The sequence below is a fragment of the Chrysoperla carnea genome, chromosome 4 (assembly GCF_905475395.1).
Source record: "Chrysoperla carnea chromosome 4, inChrCarn1.1, whole genome shotgun sequence".
NCBI classification, from domain to species: Eukaryota; Metazoa; Arthropoda; class Insecta; order Neuroptera; family Chrysopidae; genus Chrysoperla; species Chrysoperla carnea.
Window position 1 is genome coordinate 32,372,129 of NC_058340.1, and position 22,374 is coordinate 32,394,502.

The 22,374-nt window shown below is 29.0% G+C and overlaps 1 protein-coding gene across 1 annotated transcript; it reads left to right on the forward strand.

Annotated features, from left to right (window-relative positions):
* Positions 1 to 1,429: 1,429 nt before the first annotated feature.
* Positions 1,430 to 10,235, forward strand: LOC123297344. The gene is made up of 4 exons (XM_044878970.1): positions 1,430 to 2,044; positions 4,393 to 4,493; positions 8,255 to 8,478; positions 9,190 to 10,235. Exons 1-4 carry the CDS (start codon positions 1,443 to 1,445, stop codon positions 9,718 to 9,720), a joined length of 1,458 nt encoding a protein of 485 aa, XP_044734905.1. The 5' UTR covers positions 1,430 to 1,442; the 3' UTR covers positions 9,721 to 10,235.
* Positions 10,236 to 22,374: the final 12,139 nt, after the last annotated feature.

A 22,374-nucleotide genomic window follows, 5' to 3' on the forward strand; every position in this document is an offset into this window, starting at 1 on the left:
ATAGTGTTGATTACTCCATCACATTGCACATGCATATACAACTTTATATAATCCATACTATACAATTTACGCCTAATTTGCGCCTTCACGGGTAAACAGTGATGTTTACGAAAAAATGTTTCAAACAAAAGTTGTTTATTTTTTTATAAGGAACTTTTTTTATATTTAAACTTTTGTTCTATCTCTAACGGTTTACAAGATATATTATTGTATATTGTGTCTTGACCTACGGACCCATAGGTCAAGAGTCAAGACGCAATTGACCTATGTTGCTCATTTACGAACTCGACCTCACTTAATTTACGTTCGTGAGGACGCTGTAAAAATTTCAACTTGATATCTTTTTTCGTTTTTGAGTTATCGTGCCCACAGACGGACGGACGGACAACCGGAAATGGACTAATTAGGTGATTTTATGAACACCTATACCAAAATTTTGTTGGTAGCATCAATATTTCTAAGCGTTACAAACTTGGGACTAAACTTAGTATACCTTGCATATTACATATATGCATGGTATAAAAATATACATAATTTGGAGCGTATTTTGTTCTGATATTTTGTTGTCATTCGTATACCGAAACCTAATTGCTATTGCCTATCAGTATCATAAGACATGTTCTAACTTGTACGAGTATGAATGCAGACATCTGTGCCACTGTAACTAGTCTTAACATGCAAGACATAGGATGATTCATCCTGTAATGCGATGTGGGAAGGGGTGAATCCTTTATTAAAACATTTAATACATGTACATTTATTTAAAATTTAATTATATCTTCGGCGTCGAATGGATAGTTCAAGTATTGAGCTTTTAAATTTTACGTATCAAATATACAAAAATTTATAACTTTTCAAAATCAGGAGATCTAAAATTTTTCTATTGCATGTTATTCGCACATGATCTGAGGATAAAAATAAAATTTGTAATATTTATTTAATGAATACATAATTTAATTATTATCAATTAAAAATAATAATAACATTTTTGAATTTATGACGTCGTGGATTGGTATTTATAATTTTTTTTTCTTTGAGTTGGCATTAATTATTTGGGTACCACTTGAAGTAGAAATGTCCTCGCTATGACTAAAAACAAGTTATAATAACAATTATGGATGGTTTCATTTAATATTTATTAAATAATGTGTTTAGTTCAATGAATAAATTGATAATAAAAGTGCTTATAAGTATTTCATATTTAATTTTATTATCGATAAATCAATAATCGTGTAGTTTAATTATTTAAAATGAAATTAATTTTGCTGTGTTTTTGTTAATAATTGACAATCATGGATGGTATTAGTCATAAGATTAAAATTTTTCCAAAATATTTATCTAGTTAACTAATTTTTGTGATTAAAAGTATGCAAAATTTGTTTGCAAAAAACGTAAAAAATTTTTTAGAAAAATTTTCCTATCAAAATTTCTATTTACTATAAATGTCAAAAGCACCAGACATTATGTCTGAAATTAATAAAAAATGCAATAAACTCGAAACAGATAAATCAAATGATTTCGAAAGTTCGAAATCAAGTGTATGTGATATAATACCAAGTAAATCACGTTTAATGCAATTGCCAAGTGCTATTGCATCAAATTTTCGACGTGCTAGTAGTCACTTAAATTTAACAAGTGAATCGTCATCAACTTCGAAAAAATGTGATTTACCAGAGACTTCATCTCCCAATAAAAAATCCTCGAAATGGATGAAAAAGTTCAATTGTGCTAAATTAAAGTGTATGAAACAATCGATATCGAACGATCAAAGTCATGCTCCAGTGCGTAATAAAACAAAATCGAAAAATTGTTTATGTCAGCATTGTCCCCAAAAGACAGTGGATCTCAGTATTAGTGGATTTGGATCAAGTGAACTTTCAATTACACCTGAAGTAGTGGTAACCAGGACGTCGAGTAGTGATATATTAGTTGAGGATAATGTTAAGGATGTGAAAATTTCTGATTCGAGTTCGGAGCCTAGTACGTTTTATGGAAGTGTGGCGAATTCAATTACAAATGGTGCTAGCTGTTCATCTAATTTAGGGTATGTATATATTTTTACGGCGAAAAATATGACACTCTAATGATTAAAACAATTTTCATAAAAGGAGGCTTAGCAAGTGCCGTGCGTCAGGACAAAGATTGAACTTGATATGAATGGTACTTTTACGAAATTTTTCTTTTTTACTAATGGTCTTGAATTTCTGTTTACCGAGAGAATATTTCGAGCCTTAGAGTAATTTGGAATAGCTCACCTCCAGTTCCCGTCTGTACCTTTAAAATGAGCCCTGGTAGATCCCAAAAGATACAAAGGATAATAAAGTTTAGAACTGCAAATATTGAATATATATTTATATTTTTAACTTAATTACATTAAATACTGGGATTTTCCAAAAATTTTTTTTTTGAAAGTATTAAATATTCTAGGAGTTATCTTCCGGGGAACGTAGGTGATCGAAATAATTGTGAGCTATTACTAAGCTACTTTAGCATGAAATTATTTCTTATGATTGCTTAAAACAGTACCAAAAAATTTTTGAATATAAAAGACGTAAGAATTAAAAAATTCTTTTTCTTTTTAAACTCTACAACTTTTTGTTGTTATTCTTTGTGTTTTTATCAAAAAATTGTTGGCTTAATTTATTTTTGATTGTCAATTTATTATTATATTATGGGTTAGATTCAAACGCGGCATTTGACTGTCATTTCAGAACTTTTTTATTATAAGGTTTACGAAAAAAGTTATTCTTTATAAAAATCTCTGCTTTCAAAAATATTAACATTCAGTTCTTCACTTTTGACATCAAATGTACAGGGTGTCATTTAAATTACGACTCTACGACACTAGAATCATTTCGAATTTTTTTTATTAGGTCCAAAGTTATTGCGAACCGCCGTTGGTCGCTGTACTATATTCTTATTTGACTATCACTTTCAATAAATATTCACCAATTTTAAGAATTATTTTCCTTACCCCCGAAGAAGACGTCGTTGGTTAAGAAAATTGTCGTAGACGAAAAACTTGTTGGATTTGATCTTAACAACAGCCTCTTAAATTCCGGCTAGCTCTTCTTAAATGATTTGTAAATTTTACGCGTGGCCCCGAACCTGTTATTGATTGTCTATTAATTATAATATTATCATTTCAATTTGATAGTATTAAGAATAAATAATTAATTAAATTGTAATCAAAATTATTTTAATATATTATTTTGAACCTATCATCAAGTGACGCCTTTTCACTTAAGCGTTACATTATCTGTTTATCATTTTGAAACAAAGTATTAAAAATATTCACTATGGATGATTGCAAAAACTAATCGCTATTTAATTACGATTAATTATATTGCTCAATACAGTCCCGTAGACCTGGATACATGCATTTCATTTTATAGAAGTGTAATGCACAAAATTGAGATGATTTTATTGCCCCCTTCCCCCAAAACAATTTAGTGGAAATTTCTTGTTATATATATTTTCAGGAAATGACTTAATCAGTGATGGATACTGACGGGGCACTAGTTATAATTAAATAATCCCCCCTCTTCTCATCCCAAAATACAGTAGAGTCTCGATAATCGGTACTCAATAAAAATCTGGTATGTTTTGATTACTGTAATTGTATGAAAAATTCATATAAAGCATTAAAAAAGTAGCATTGAATCATAACAATGAATCATATTAGATGTATATACAAACAAACAATCATTTTTATGTGATTGGTAAAGAACTATGTGAGTGGACGAAAATTGTACCGATTATTGGATGTTTCCGATTATCGAGACTCTACTGTAATTACTTAAGGATTGTGACAAAAATATATGATTTGATAATGAATTTGAAAAATTTTTGCAAATGGCTAATTTTTATTTATATATATAATAATATATAATATAATTTATTATATATAATATATATATATATATATATAATATAATTTTTATTAATAGGTTTCTTTTGTTCTAAAAAATTCTTAAAAGTAGTTTTCCGGTTCCGGAACGATGATTTGCCTGAACTGTACGAGCTGTTTTTCTTAAAATTGAGATTACGCCTCGGGCTAAAATTTATCACCCGGAACCGGAAAACTCCTTTTCTGTATTTTTAAATTTTTCGAACCTATTATACAAAATCCGGTATATTTATCCAACTGTATGTATTCTTTTCAAATCAATTTCATGTACCACGATAAAAATATAATTATTTTTCATTAGAGCTTTATTTCAAGTTTTTTTGTTTTGCACATCTCTTACCTCCTATTTTGTAAATATTTCTTTTCTTTAAACGGATAAATTTGAAATATAAAAAAGGAAATTCCAATCGTGATTCATTCGTAAATTATTTTTGTATAAATTCGAATTTATTTTTACAATGTTATATTTTATATTTTTACAGTGAAACGTCAAATAATGTTGATGGTGAGACATCCGGAACTGTAGCCAGCTCTAACAAAAACGATAAGTGGGTACAAATTATTTATCCATCGGAAACCACAGGTTTGTTACTTTTATCAAAATATTTTATAAATACAAAAAAAGGTTGATATTTAATCGCATATTTCTATATTATATCCTAGCCAGTTAAGGTTATATGACCACTAAAAAATCACATAGGCCTTTTCATCGATTCGCTTTTGTTTAGAGATTTGCCAAGAAACTATTCAAGTAGAGAAAATCAAATATATTTCAAACATGGTTGTTTGGCAAAGATGGAAAATATTTGATATGTCTTCAGTATAACAGGTTTTTGATATCTGACCCTGTTTCACTCATTTCAAAACGTCGAATTGAATTGAAACTTTGCACACTTATCAAGGACCGATGGTTTAATAAGTTTGCCTGATTATCCAGATCAGGATCTTCAGAATTAACAATTTTAATCATATCTGAAAACAAATTAGTGTCTTGTACCACTAAAAATTAGAAGATAAATAATAGTTTAACAAAACTAAAAAAAAAAAAACATTTTTGTAATTAGCTGAACTAAAAAGTAGAAAATAACCTCTATAAGTTCCCAAAAAAAAAGAATGATTAAGATACAAATTATTTTATCGTAAAAAAGCGTGGGGTGCTTTTTAAGATATTTTATATTGATTTTACTTTTACCAACATCTGTCCATATAAATGAATGTTAAATAATTAAGCGGGCTTTTGATAGATCTATCTTCACTTTGACCGCTTTTTACGACTGTAGTATTTTAATTTATACATTTTCAATGAATATAACGAGAGTGGTCGTATAACCTTAATTCAAATGAATTCTTAAAAAGGATGAATGAAATTTTCAATATATTATTATCAATAATTCTTTGATTGCTGAATAATCATTTTGACATTTTTAATGCAAAAATTATTTTTATTATGAATTGTGATTATTTATCTTGTTTAGGTTCATTTTTTTAACACTGAAGTTGTCATCGATTTTTTGCTATGCAAATAAATAATACTCCTTAATAAATACACTATTAAAAATGTTTTTCTTTACTCATGGAGCATAAGTACTCTCTTTTTGTAATATTTTTTTGTGTGACAAATAGGTAGTTATCCATTGCGTATGTCAAATTATTAATTAGTTATCACACTAAAATTACTATTTGCGTACGACTGGTAGATTTGTCACATTCAATTCTGTAATTTTTTCTCCAGGCACGGAAAATCGTTCAGAAAAAAGTTAAATATATATGCCAATTTGTCCAAAATACAATTTTCTTGATCCCCTTAGCCGAAGTACGGTTTTTCCATTTTTTATAATGTTGTGAGGCTAGACTGTGGTCATATTAACGAAAGAGGTGACGAAAAAAAAGTAATCCCAACATAACACAAGTGAGAAATTTTAGAAAAATTAATCTTATAATTTTATAAATTGTTATGCTACTGCGTTACCAAAAAAAAAAACAAACCACAAAAGTAGCACTTCTTGGACCTAAATGCGCCCTGGAAGATCTTATTTTCGGCTAGGGGATAAAGAAAAAATAGTGCTTTGGAAGTGTAAATGAGATAATAAATCCACTTGTTGCACAATACACTATAACAATATACAAAAATCGATTCTATTTTTGAAAAAATTTCACAATATTAAATTTAAAACAACTTTGTGAAAAAATGACTCAAATTTTTTATGAAATAAAATAATTTAACCACTTTTTTCCTGCTGAATTGCAAAACTAGTTTTCCTTGCCTTAGCAATTTACTGTTGCAATAAGTTGTGGTTTCGAAATTGTTTCGGGTTTTGTAAATTACAAATATGAAGTACGATCAGGATGTGAAAATGGGTGTATATTAGATAAAGTCCGGAAATTATCTTCTATAATAATGTTAGTATTTGAGACCATCAGTGGCCAATCTTAACGGTAACAGTCTATATGTGAGGACCACATCTAAACAATAGCGATATGGAGAAAAAAAATTCCAGGCCAAAATGTCCTTAGTTTTCGTTGCACTTCAATTTCAACGTATCCTGAAGGAGTTTTCCGTCCACCCAATGTAATTTGCTTCTAATTATTACATAAATACATCGTAAGGAATATATTTATCGTAAAATTAGGGGATTTTTAATATGCTTCTAGTTATTACTTAAATAATAAGGAATGTGTTTATTGCAAAATTAACGGGACCTACGAAAATTTTTAAAAAAATATTATTTTGAAGCGATTCTGTGACGTCAAATGCTAGTTACCATAAAAACCGTGAGTGGTAGGGAATGAATGTTTGCATAGAAAATTGGGAATTCACGAAATTTCCCTTCTATTATTCATGTTGATAAAAAAAATTCCATAATATTTTTGTTTTTTACGCGTGGCTGTAATTAATAAAAATTGCCCTTAACCTTGCAATTAAAATTTAAAAAAAATTATTGCATATCTTAATTAGAATTCTTCGAATTCGTTGCAATAAATAATTACCTGAATTTTGTTATTATAATGTATACAAATGACATACAATTTATTTACTTTTGTGGAATCTTGGATTGCTAACAAAATATTTACAAAAATATTTAAATAAAGACAGGATGTCCCCTCAAAATGTCCAAAATAGTTGTATTACACTTTAACCTACTTTTTACTAAATCGTAATCATATTTTAATTTCTCACTATATTTAATTAAAACGACTTGAATTTGATTTACTAACAAATTCGAAGCTAATTTTTACTTCTATAAAACATTATCCAAATTTCGTTTCACTGCTTTTCATTTTTGACCTATCTTGTGACGGATTAGAAGGTAGATAAGGGGGTTAATTTTTGGAAAGACACTAATTAGATCATCTCTTGAATACCTGGAAGAGAGATAAATGTGCACCCAGTAACAACACCGCATTTTCTTTCTAAGATCAATGTTTTTAACTGTTGCAAGCTTTGTACTAACTATGGAAGGTGCATAATACTGTATTACATACAGGGTAGAGAATACCTAGTGCCAGGGCATTACGGATTAAACATTAGGCAGAGTAGGTAACTGCCTAAGAGCTAGGAATCCGAGTAAAAAAAATTGAAAATGTTTCATATAGAGAAAATTTAGTTGGAAAATTCTTTATGACAGTTGTTATCATTACTCTTTTTTCGACACATGCTGTCAGTTCATAAAATACTTCATACTTAAGCAGAACCATCTACTATCGAGTAGTAGAACCAATATTGATGCTTTACGTTACTTTACTCTTTAACAAGAATAAAGTTAAAACTAAAACACCCGCGTCTCATTTTTGAGACCATTCATTAATTTGAATAGAGCTGATGATTTTCAAACATCGGAAAAGTGACTTCGAGAATTGCGTTGTGTAGAATTGAATTGTATAATTTTTTGTGGTTTTAATAACTACACAAGCAAAAATATCAATTAGAAATTAGTACTTTCTCACTCTGTAAAAATAACAAAATTTTCATAATTCCTCAGTTTTCAAATACAAATGTTTTTGCGGCATATTAACATTTCTTTTTTGTTTTAAAAATAAGTTAATTCTGAAAATTCTGGGTCAAATGCATTTGGACTTGATTTATTTTATTTTATTTTTTCATATTAATAATGAAATCATAATATTTTTTTACTCAATTAGATAACCCAGTCTGATAACCCACTTTACATGTTCGAACATGAATGAGTTTTTATCAATATTTGTTTGGGAATTCCGTTTGAAAAAAAATTGTACAGGAATGTATTCAAATTATAATCTGCAAAAAATAAACCGTGAAACTTTTCGTTTCGTTAAAAATACTCTAATGTAACGCTATGAAATTAATAATATTTTTATTTTTTACAGAAGACATTGATGAAGAAGATGATACCGAAGAATTTCATCGACATTCAAGTACACATTCTGGTTCTATAATGATAACACAACATATATGTGGTCGTGCTGCCTATTTTAGTGGTGAAAAGAAAGCATTTCAATTGATTTGTCCACCGGAAGTGAATGTGGAAGCTCTACGAAATTTATTACAATCACATTTTATTATTGATTCCGTAACAAAGTGTCATACTCAGGTAAAAAATTTGTGTAATTACTTCTGATAAAATTCATATACGTTCCCACCTGCAGTAAAATTGAACAAATTATCATGGAAGACAGAAAAATCGAATGCAAATTTTCTAAAATATTTTCCAAAATCATCGACAGCTCGGAAATTAAGTCCATCTTGATTTCATGGCTTTATTTTTAACAATTGTCAGTCGGGTATATTACCTTTATCCCAATCAAGAATCAAATTGATCGTTTTATGGATTAAAATGCTTTCGTGAGCATCTAAACTATCGTGAAACCTAACAGATTTACCTAACTTTGCAGGTAGATTCGATGATTCTTGATGTCGCTGTTATGTTCCTTTTCTCGAATCGCCATTTGTCGTTTTATTTGCCCGAGCTAACATTTATTACAATTTGAACAAGTTTGGTATATACCCGATTTCTTTGAGTCCGGATTTGGATCCTTGGCTTGATCCAAGACGTTCTAAATTTCTGAGATGATAAACCAACCTAACCCCAAATTTGTTCAAAATTGTACCTACTCTGCTATTACTATGATGGTAATATAACTCTAGCCCACTTATCGTTTTCGGAAACTTTCTCAAAAGAGGTTGTTTCCCTATCCTTTGCGCTATCGTTTCATCGTGGTATTTATTTCAATAGCTGTGTCTCAACTCGAAGTCAACAAAAAATCATTCTTAAAATGAAAATATTTTTTTCTCTTAATTCCAGGTCGATTTTATACACTACTTAGTACCAGATCTACGTCAAATCACATCATGTTCATTCTACTGGGGTAAAATGGATCGTTATGAAGCTGAACGTTTGCTCGATGGCAAACCAGAAGGTACATTCTTGCTACGTGACTCCGCACAAGATGAATTTCTATTTAGCGTATCATTTCGTAAATATGGTCGTTCGTTACATGCACGCATCGAACAATACAATCATAAATTCTCGTTCGATTCACACGATCCAGCCGTTTATGCCAGTGATACTGTTTGTGGTTTAATTGAACATTACAAAGACCCATCGTGTTGTATGTTCTTTGAACCGATTTTAACATTACCATTACATCGTAATTTTACATTTACTTTGCAACATTTATGTCGATCAATAATTACTAGTCATTTACAGTATGATACAATTGATCAGCTACAATTACCGCATGTATTAAAGATTTATTTAAAAGAGTATCATTATAGGCAAAAAGTGTGCGTGAAACGGTTTGATTTAGGTGAAGTACAAAGTGTTGATTTGTAATATTATACGAGCCATTTTGTTGATTTGTTTATTTGAAAATCATATCGTCGTCTATTCAAACGCTATCGTAATTCTCTAACACGAGGCTGGCCATGTTAATATATATGTACAAACGTTGTACGTTGAGAACTGAAAACTAGCTGCAATTAAAGTAGCAAAAATCATAATGTTTTGTTTTCGTTTATTGGTGATATCAAGGGTAAATTAATGCAACCATTTGATCATTTAACATACATCTCCGAGATATCGCCAGAAAAGTAACTAGTAAGAATTTAAAATTCTTATGCTTCCTCTCTTCTATTTCGTGCATTAAACTGCGCTTACCATAACCATATTCATGTGCAATGACGTCAAAGTACATAAAAGAAAACGATTTCACATACATGATAATTATAGTAGCGTGTGAATAGACATAATATTGATTTGTTTTAATTTTGATTAGATTTACATGTACTTGTAAACATGGTTTTATTAATCGGTGGTTGTGAATTTTTTTTTTTTTTTGGCTTATAAAATGATTTGTTATACCTATCGTTTCAAAAAAATAAAAATAAATCGAAAAATGATGACTTTTGACATAGAAGTCGACATTTTTTTAGATTAATTTTCAGATCCGTTTAATCGGTATTCAAATTTATCAAATTTCATTATTTAGAAAACCTTACATGTAAATCTAATCGATTTCCCGTTAATAGAATTGGGTTTTTTTTAACCAAATGGGCTTAAAATATAAAATAAATATTTCAAACACATGTAAGATGAAGCTTCCTTCGATGTGGAAGATTTTTAAGAAGATAACGACCAAAGAACATTTCATTTTGGTGCATTTAAAGATCTTTTCTATTTAAAATTTTTATATTTTAAATCCTTATCACGAAAAAAAAAAAAACTCAACCAATTCATAATCATAAAATTACGTAATAAATTTTATAAAATTATTATCAATTGTAAATATAATTAAATGAAATTATAAATTTATGGGTCCAGGGACAGGCGTAGTATTTTTTGTTGTCAAGGGCTTGCCTAATATCTGTTTCGGGTGGTCTAGAAAATTTGTAAGGAAAATTTCTATTAGGACGATTTTCAAATCAGCAGTTAATTGATAAAAAAAAGTAAACATTTTGTCTGACACTCGAAAGTACGAGATGTGTCCGTTGTTCAATACCTTAAAATTGCAATTACAAAAAATAGCGCTTTTCTAGGCTCCCTGAGTCAGAAAATCTCGGGTATGAAAATTTTTGCAGTTTTGTTTGACAACAGCATTTCAAATGTACAGCCGCTTTGAAATGATTACGCCTGGCTTTGGACCTATTAGTCATATTTTTATTTAGATTCAATTTTTATTTTATTAATAAAATAAGCTCAAGGAATATATGTATAAATAAATTAAAAAAATTTAAAATATACTAATATTATAATAAATAAAAATATTGTATAGTATAATTCAATCAATTGTTTAAAAAAAATTTAATAGAGAATTATTTAGCTCTGTTGATTTTTTTGTTGTTGCAAATTTCTAAAACTGTTCTAATTAGTTTTTGATTTTTTGTACGGCCTTGTACGGTTTAGACCCAGAGAACTACCTTATAGTAGCAGCTTTGCACCTTGCAAAACCAAACAAAAAATCGAATTAATTTGTTGAAAAAAAAAAAAATTGATATTATCAAAAAATTATTGTGATTTTGCTACCATGTAGGAAGTGAATACTTGGTTGAATCAGTGCATTCGACCGAGTACTCACTTTTTGTAAACAATAAATTAATGCCCGTATTATATTATTACACTTGTATAAAAATCTGCAAATCTTAATACAAATTAAACATTCCCCGTTAGATTAATTCAATCAAATCAATAAATGTTTGTTTTTGTAAACATTGTATATTGGTATGTAATCGATGGAAAACCTCCTTTTAAGGTAGTATCGAGACGGGAAACAGTTTTATCAAATCAGCAGATATAAAAAAATTGATAATAAATTAAAATAACACAATATAATATTTTATTGATTAAATTTAATACATATTAATAATAATTAAAAATCATAAAACATTTTTAAATAGTCCATTGACTATAATTTAAATTCCTATTCAATCAGCATCTATTGAAATTTTTTTGTTTGAGATTATCTGTGCCAATTTTTCACAAACCATCAATATCCGGCGTTATTGAACAGAGACAACTTATAAGAGTCCATGTAATTTTGTTTAGTTTTAATTAATTACATCTCTTAAACGGTCCGGTAACAAAAAGTCGTAATTTTTTTCTCGTAACTAAGAAAACTATGATCTTTTGATTAAATTAAAAAAAAAAATTAACTGTGACCCTCGATACTGCTACATTACCTTAATTCAATCGAATCAATAAATGTTTTTGTAAAAATATTGTATATTGCTATGTAATCGATGGAAAAAAACCTTTTAAAAAATATTTAGAGAACTTAAACGTGAATAAGTATGTATGACGTAGCTAATTTGGAAGTATTTGTAAGAATGTGGGCCAAAAATGATGGTAGCAAAAGCGAAACACAAAAAAATTAGGATAATTAAAAGGATATTATAATATTTGAACAGTATTTCTTTTTTAGCTCTTTATGAATTTATTAGGACTCAGTCATACATAAGATAAGATTTTAAGTGGTGTAAAATGTTTCAAAAGTGTCTGATGGTTATAACCCAAGAGCTGATGACACATTTGAAGGATGTATTTGATTCATATAAGTTATACAGAACAAAAGTATCGTTTATGATAGTTGTATAGGAAATGATTAGTCTCGCTAGCATTCACAGGTGAAACAAGTACTGCGAAAGGTAAAAGTAAGGTAATAAGCGTAATATACGAACTGCAGACCATTTAAGCGGTGAGACTTTAATAATCCGAAAATGTGTTCTCTAAATGTGTCTTCAGTTCTTGGACTATTATATGAAATTCTAAAGTTCATATGGAACTATGTAATTCATAAAATTTGTTTAATTTTTTGAAATTGAATTTTTTGAAAATAATAAAACACTTAAAATTATAATTTAATATGATTGGGGTCCCGCTGGATTGGTTTTATATGTATAATAATTTTAAGGCTCTCTTAAATCAATACGGGTTTAACAGCGATAACGAATTGCTGCCATAAATTAAAAAAAAAAAACATTACAGGGAAATTTATGTATTTAAATTACTAAAATCATTCGTGTTACTTTGAGAGAGTCAGTGATTTAAGCAATTTTAGATAATTCTTATTGAAAGACACCGAAAAAATGTGTAAATATTTCTAAATTTAATTTTCTCGTTGTCAATTTTTTATTTTGTATTAAAACAATTTCTCCCCACGGGTTGGTTAATTTTAATTTTCAATTTAAAAAAAGATGCTTTATTTATTTTTTATTTATGCATCGATTAATTCCTTTTTTAAGAGGTTTGTAATGTTTAAAAAAAATTTGTTTTGGATATGAATGGGGGCAAAAAACAAATATTTTCCAAAAAATTAAATTAATTTAAAATTTTTGTATTCTTTGAAACCAAATGTGATAAATTTTAGAGTATTAATTCATTCTTTTCATTCGAAAAAAATAAATTCGTTTCGAGATTAAAAATATAGATCATTTCTCATCAAAGTCATAGGCTTTCTCCCACACTTCGAAATAAATTCCTATGAAATTCTTGTGAATTCAAGCGATGAGAAATTTTAGTAAAAATTGTATCTATTTAATTTTTTTAGCACCTTGAATAATTTTTTTTTTTGGTTCCATTTCATTAATTTTATTTAATAATTAATGGAGCTAACGAATTAAATTTGATGACTCGTATGACTTGTAACGAATATTTAAAAATTTTGTGCCCTCAAAAATTCAACGATTTTAAAATTATGTGCCAAGTATTTAAAATAAAAAACAGGATAAATGCTATACGTTTCTTGATTTATTATAAAATTTTGAAATTGGTACATTTTTTGGCGATATAGATTGAATAACGGCGATAACGTGGCCAAAACTGAACTACTAAGGGGGTTCATTTTATAATTTGAAATAAAATTAACCTCTTTCAATCTACCAGCGAAGACATTTTCGATGTAGATAAATGTATACACTTTCGATCTTGTAATAACAATTTGAGGCTGTAACCATTGTTTAAATTTTTTAGGCTTCTTATTTTAGGTACATCTAATTAAATTTTTTCCTTGCCACCTTTCTAGTGGAGTAAAGGCCCTGCCATTAGCTGAATATGCTGAAAACTAAGGAAATAAATTGATTCAATTATTAAATACCATTCGGGGTTATATGCGTCTACACGGAGATTTACTAAGGCGAAAAAGCTAAAATTGAAGGAAATAAAGTTAGGACAGACCCCTCCCCCCTTTAGTTTATTGGATCATTAAATCGCTTGTCGCATATCTAATTTCGCCTATTACGTATTATGTAAATCAAAATATGAACAATTAATTCAAAAAATTGTATTAATTTAAAAAAAAAGTTACATTAACCAAAAATAAATGAAAAAAGTTTTGAGTGCCTTTATTTAATCATTACTTAAAAAAAAATTGTAACATTTTGTAAATAATTAATAATATATTATTAATATTCAATATATTAACTATTAAAATTATTTTAATTGAGATTTATTTGTTTAAATCCTTAATCCTTTTTAAAGCTTTAACCACATATATTATTCAATTTATAATTAATACACCAGTGGCGTATATTGTCGTCGGCTTACAAAGAAAACGACTCGTATAACAAAAAATTTTTGTTTCGGAATTTGATGAAACTTGAAAAATAGACTAATTCTGACCCATAAAGCACAAAAATCGAAGATATCGCCTAAATTCCTGTACGAAAAGCTTTTATTTCGGAGCGATCTTGGAGATATTACAAAAAATATTCATCTAATTGTCAAATGAGCAGGATTTCTATTTTCTTGCACAATAATAACGTTAAATAATCTTAAGACACAAAAAACTGGTAGTTTTTGCAATTGAATGATCTATTTCTAAGGTATCGACTGAAGGAATTTCTCCGGAATATCACCCCTCGTATATAATTTTTGTCGATCTTTCAGAAAATATTGGTCCAATCATTAATGGGCTTTAATTTTTTTTTATATTTGGTGCTCTAAAAAAAAACTAAAAACCTTTTTTTGCGACCTTTGACCTTGAATAATTGTTTTTGTGCTCATGATTTTGCAATGGACTTTTCATAGGCCTTTTTTTGCATCCGAATCCAAGAAATCTCGGTGAAAAATTTCACTCGGATTTTTTAAGCAGAAAAATCTTTATTTTGCTGAGTTATTCTGTTGATCTGTTCTTGATATAGTAATTGTGATCGTCGAACTTTAACATTCTATTTATAGATTTTTAAAATGTATGTCAGTTACATTGTAAAACGTTATCTGACACTATCGGTGTTTTTGAAAATATTAGAACAAAAAAAAATTCATATTTATAAAAAGCAGCACTTATAAATGAGTTTTTATTAAATCTTAAATATTGATATCGTCAAAGCACATCTATTTAAAACGGTTGATAAAAGATATTATTATTTATTGAGTAGCATCATGTTTGACTTCCATCACCATAATTCAAAGAGATAATATTATTGGATATTTTTCGAAGAAATTTTATTATAATTATATTTGAAGTATAATATTAATTGAATATTAAATTTCTTCGAAATTTGATTGGAAAGCTTTTTACCGCTAAAGCACAGAACAGTTTCAGTTGAATGCCTTTTACATTCAAAATATATATTAAAGCTGTGAAATGATGATTTTTGAAGCGATGAAGAAATTTGAATTACTTAATTATACTTTTATGGAAGTTATAAAGTACAAAGAATATTCTGAACTGTATTGAAAGGTCCTTATATGATCAAGCAATTGTGTGAACTTTGACCTCATATATTCTATATATAAATTGCTTGTTGAACACAGGCTGTGTTTTAAAAAAATGGGGAATATATAAGGTTACGCATTAAATGAAGGAATTTCAGACTTAACTAAAAGTTTCAAAATTTTCATATGTAATAGTTTATCAGTCTTCGAAATTTCTCATAGGTGTGAGGTTCAAAAATGGATAGATTTTGTGATATATAGTGATCTGTTCAATCAAACGTGCGGTTAAATCAACTGAGTTAGAAAAAATATTAAAATCAACCGTATACGTATACATCAGGGTATGTATGCGTAAATGGATTTACGATTTTAAGGTTGGGGATACATAAAGATCGATTTTAATATTTTTGAATCCATAGCCCATAAGGTTTGCAAAAAAGAGTTGCTATAATCGTACCACCTAATTAAATTACGCCCTAGCATGAATATACACGTGAATGATGTGTTCCAAAATATACAAATTACTTATACGTATACCCATTTGCGTCTTTTGAATAATCTGTGACCTTCAGACCTTTTTATCACAAAATCGAAGTTTATTTTCATTCTCATAACCTATAACAGAGCAAAGTGTCATAACTGTTCAGTACCTATTTCATTTACTACAAAAGTATTCAATTTGAGCAGAGTCGAGGCTTTAAAATTGCTATCAAAATTAATTATTCAATATTTAGTAAATTTTTTTTTAATAACAATAATAATTGTTTAATAGTTTATTTTTAATTTATCAAAAATCATTAACTAGTCAGTCTCAGTCAGAGTCGACTGGATTTAGTTACAATGCGTTTGATTGGCTGCCTATTTTATTTAATAGCTAACTATCCGTGCATCGGATAAAAAAATAGGAAGATAACTTTCCGCCTTATAATTTTATTTTCTACCTATTGCAACAAAAGCGTGCGATACTAACGGAACACCCTGTTTATGTTTACTTTGCTAATGTTTTAATTTCGTTTAGTATTACTTAAGGTAGTTATCGAGAAAACCACACTTTTCTTAAAGTTTTCAATAAATTAAAATATTCAATACATAGAAAAGTATGAATACTCGTTGTTACTAGTTAATATTAAATTTCGTGCAATTTATAAAGAACAAATAAAAACAAACAATTGATTGAGTTAATTGTTGAAATAACCTGAATAGAAAGTTTTGAATGTTAGTGCTTGCAATATTTTTAATAAATTTAGTAAGTTTAAAAAACCAACACAATTATGGTGCCTTTTCGGACAACATTTGCTTAAGTTTTCAAAAACTATGAAAATTTTCGAAAGTATTTCATAGAATTTTTTGTTGTTTTTCGAGAACCTTCCACAAGACCATTAGTTGAAGCTTCCTGCAAAATTTATATACAAGTTAAAACTCAATATTCCTAATGATACAATACACGTCCTGTAAGTGTATCTATGTATAGTAAAATCTAGGATAGGTATACTACATGTGTTAATGCACTCGTCTTCATTTCTCTCGTATATGGCCTACTTTTATAAGATTATAATGATGTTACCTAAAAAATTATGTTCGAAGATTGATTACATTTCGAGTAGGATGTATACTTTTTACATCTATACCTATAATATAAACTCTAACTTTTAATCATATTAATTTTATAAATGCAATTATTTGCAACTAACCAAATGGATACGACCGCTTAGGGGCAGATTCTTAGTTTTTTTATATTTTGAAATGGAAGGTTAGGTACATATACGATTTAAGTAGAGAAGAACGATAAAGTTGACCAATAAGGGCTCATCCATTCATTACGTCAAACTTTAAGGTGGGGGGGGTCAAGGAAATGCGATATTGTGTGACAAGGGGTAGGTGGGGTCAAAAGCTTTATGACGTCACATGTTAAAATTTTGAGTCGGAAGATTCAATCAAATTGAGCCAGCCTCACCAAATTCAGTGATTTACTAAAAAATGTATTATCATGTCAAGAGGAAAATATGACTCTAGTGATGGAGCTCTACTACTCACGAGGTTTATCTAATACTTTCTACCGTTAATAGGTATAAGACGAGCGTACATTTTCTGGAAAAAGTTCAAAAATTTGAAAAAGTCAAAAATTTGCGTGTGGATAGTCCTTAGATAGTTGAATAGATAGCCGATCAAAGACGATACAGGGAAAGTTGTCCATTTAAAATTCTAGGTATTAAGCAAAGCGGTGTATGCATGGTCCGATACTTTTAAATTAAAATATATAATCTGAAAAGGCAGATTTTTAATAGTTTTAAGCTGACGGAGTATTATAAATTTGGGAAATTCAGAACCTAAAAAGGCAAAATTTCAAAATAGTCCTTACTCAGTGTTGTTAGGTTAGCTAAGAATTAAGTTCACTCAAATTTATGTTTTGGTGTTAAAATATATGCTATCTTTATACTTACGTGTATATCGTTGTGTGCGTAGTCATGGTAGGGATAATAAAATCGATGCCAGCGCTTTAAGTGAAAAATTTTGGAGATAAAGTGGGCTGTTATGACTAATTTGCAATTATTTACATGTTAATGATATAGAAACTGTCAAATTAAAATGATTGAAAAACACTAATTAATTAAACTTAATGCATTAAAAATTGTGAAAATAAGAAATCAAATTGTACAAATATTATTTTTCAAATGTTAATTATCGTAATTATTTATTTAAATTTGTGAAACAAGAATATTAAATTTTAAATGTAAGTTTTCAATGCAATCCACACAATTATATATGCATCCATTAATTCTATAATTAAAGTAGTGTATCGTTGTCATGGAAACGAAATTCACGCTCGGAGCGAAAACATAGTGTTTTTTTAATATACTTACATGCATTTTCATATGTACGTCATAGTTTTCTACAGTTTTAAAACTTAGAAATTGATTTATCATGTGATCAATTTATATATTTATAAATATGTAATAACGTAATATTACCCATTATTTTGACGTATTAAAAGGTTTTTGATCGTTAAAGTTTTCTACTTAATACCTAATAATATTTATTATGATGTCGATATACTTGTCAGTATGATTTGAAGATCTAAGAAGCTTATTTTATACCAAGCTTTTATTTGTAAAGAACATGAGTGTAAAAGGTTTGATTTTAAACTTTTAACCGACGCTTCCACTATAAAAATAAGGATTTTAAATTATTATGGAAATTTTATAATAGATAAATAATCAAATATTTATCATGATCAGGAGTCGATTATGGGGTGAAAGGGGCCTACGCTAACGGCGGATTGAAGAGTAAAGCTGGTTCTCTCATCAGGGAGTCATAAATGGGCAAAAATGACAACCACTGTTTAGAAAGAAGATTTTGCTTGCATTTAAATACTCTGTATCTACTAGTATTTGTTCCCGGTACCCACTACCATACTTTGCCATTGATAAATACTTCTAGAAATTGGTGTGCTTAATTAGGTATGCTTAGTCATTCAACTTCTTTATCTATAAAAATTATTGTAAGTGAGGCGTTCTCTTTCACGTTTCTTACAAAACTTTTGATTGAGCGCGCAATCTTCAGTTTGAAGGATACAGTGGTCTAACAAGAGCCCACCTTAGTTAGGAACGTCGTTAAATACTTATTACTCTTTTTAAATACTTGGTTCTTTGATACTTGGATCTCCTTAAATAACAAATGTAAAAATTGTTTTGTCTCACAATGAATTAAAGTGGATGTGACATCTGACTCACTCTGAATGTCCGTTGTCCAACAACTTGAAAATTGTAAAAACTTTTATAATTTTTCCCACCTTTGGCGTTAACTTAACCCTCTTTAAAGCAGTTATCTAACTTAATTTGGAGTGGCTGCGCAGATGTGATACAAAAATGCCAAAAATTTTTTACCTGGATATACGATCCAAATTTCTTAAATGGAAATGTGCTTACTTTATAACATTGATCCATCTAGTATATAAACCTACTTATATGGATTTCAGGTTTTTAGAACAAAAGGGGATCACCTTACTTTTAGATTCTAATAATTTTGCATCACTATTTACTCACATAAATTTTTATACCTTGTATATATGAAATATATATCAATGTATAGGTATTAAGTTTAGCCCCAAGCTTGTAACTGTCCGTCTATCACCGCGATAATTCAAAAACGAAAAGAGATATTAAGATGAAATTATAGTCTGCTTATTACGTAAAAAGTGAGTTATAGTTCGTAAATGAGCAATATAGGTGAATTGGGTCTTGGGTCCGTAGGACATATCTTGTAAACCGTTATCCAAAACTATAAAACATAGTTGAAAATTTTCAGGCAGATTCAATTAATGTTATTGTAAAACGTTCTCGAAAAATGAAAACATATGAAATACTTTCGAAAATGCTCGTAGTTTCGAAAACCAAAACCAATGGTGGCCGAAAAGGTTTAATTGTGTTGGTTTTTAAACTTTTTAAAAGTATTGGAAGCACTGGCATTCAAAACTTTCTATTCAGGATATTTCAACAACTCAGTATATTGTTTGTTTTCACTTGTTCTTTGGAGTATTTACACTTTTCTATTTGGAGTATTTACATTTTTCTAGGAAACTATCATGTTTTAATCTAATGAAAATCTTAAACAAAGTGGTGGTTTTCTCGATAACTACCTTAAGTAATATGAAACGAAATTAATACATTATAGTTGCAGCAAGGTAAATGCTTGATAATAATGTATTTCAATATAGTAAAAATCGTTTATAACGACATCTCTTATAATTATCAATCGATTATTATGATGGTTTGATTCGAAGTCCTGGCTGAATCTATTGACTAAAACAAAATCGGATAGCATGACATATCGGATATATCGGATATTATTAACTTACTTTTTTTTCGTATTCACTTATATTCTATCTTAGGGCCTTTTACGTATAGAACGATTTCTATCGAGACTACATTTTTATTGCTGCACAAGGTAAGAAATTATTTGTGGATATCACTATGCCAGTATTGGTATGAACGCCATACTGTATCGATGTATGGCGTTCAGGCGATGTAAGGCGTGTACAATGGGCATCAAAACCATACTGGTTGACGATCCCAACAATACTTCTGGGGGATAGCAATATTCAATACTATTTTTCTAACATAGATACAATAGTATCTGTATATACCATACCAGCATTGTAGTAAACGCAATGTATTTTTTACCGCGTTGTCATTACCACACTGTTGCAGTGAAGTAGGTAAATAAGATTAATTGATAAAAAATTGTTCATGGCTGTTTCCACTATAACTTGATTTGATCATTTTCTCTACTACGACTCACAGTGGCTACAAAATTATATACAAGTTTACACACACGTTTTGTTGACTCGCTTTTGTATCTCCGGATGGAATTTTGTAATTGATTTTAAACTAACTTCCCGTTGAGCTAGACACTTGAAATTTGAACCATAGCTCAGAAATGGATGACAATGCATTCACAAAAATAATACCAGTGATAAGCAAACAAAGCCATCCATGTTTTTGTACCATGTTTTTATAACGGAATAAAAAGTATACAATAATAAATAGCTATTAAAATACTTGTAAGATTGGAAAAGAAAAACATGGAAGCATGTAATTCACAACTATAAAGAGTGTAGTATCTGCTGCATGCGCTCCATGTTTTTCGTTTTCAACCTTAAAAGTATTTTATACTTTATAAAATTATGGTACACATTAAAAAATATTTTTATTTTTATTTGTGTATCTTTCAGACTTTTGAACTAGTCCCTGCCTCTTGACCGGACCACGTGGTTTAAGGATGCATTCCTACTATCATAATTGCAAAAAACATAAATGTAAAGTCTTGATTTATTAGCCTTGCTTATGACATAAGCAAAGTTTGGCGAACGAAGGCTCGATTTATTTGCCGTTGTCAAGGCTCGGCCAAGGCTTGCATATCAAAACTTGAACTATTATCCCTTGTCCGGGACACGGTCAAGGGCTAGGCTCAAGCAAGCCTCGGTAACTCAATACTGACCCATCCTTGATTCCATCGTTAGGCTTGGCCGATCCTATATGCGTAGTGATACTTCTCTCAGAAAATGATTATTCGAGATAAAAAAACATGTTTCGTTTATAACATTTTGACTGTAGCTATTTGAGTTTGGGGGTATGCGCTTATGTTTGTTGGGGTATTCTATTTCTATACTACAAGACTCATCATATTGTGTACAGTAATTCATAAAAACACTTTTTGAGAAAAACGGATAAACAACGCATGTGCCATGATACGACCAACAAGTAGCTCATAGCTCAAAGGGAGTGTATTGCGGGTGGTTGGTCGTCACATTTAAACAGGGCGAACGATGTATATTTATATTTATACACGTTTATTACAAATCGTCTTCTCATTGAATGACTGACTGTCTGCCTGCAGTGTGTGAAATCTCGAATTCTATATGTGACCGTTTCTCCGTTTAGTGTGTATTATTGCTTATGCTATCAGTTGTCGGTGTTTGCATCTTCAAACATTAACTCTTGAGTTTCTGCTTGTTAAACGGTTTTCGAAACAATAACATAAACATTTTTAAGTGAAATTATTTTCCTTTTTTGGAGTATCGTGCAAAATTTTGAGTTTCTAGTGAGATTTTTATGTTTTTTTATTTGGAAGTTTTAGTTTTGAGTGAACATTTTTATTTTTTGGCAAAGAAATACAAAATATTTTGGAATTTAGGTAATGTAATCCAAGTTTTGGAATTATTTTTATTTAGGTATTGTTCGAGCGAAACTTATAGAATTACTACGAAACAAAATAAATTTGCTCAAATTGTTGATCGTAAGAAAAATAATATTTTCTAAATGATTTTAAAGAAAAATG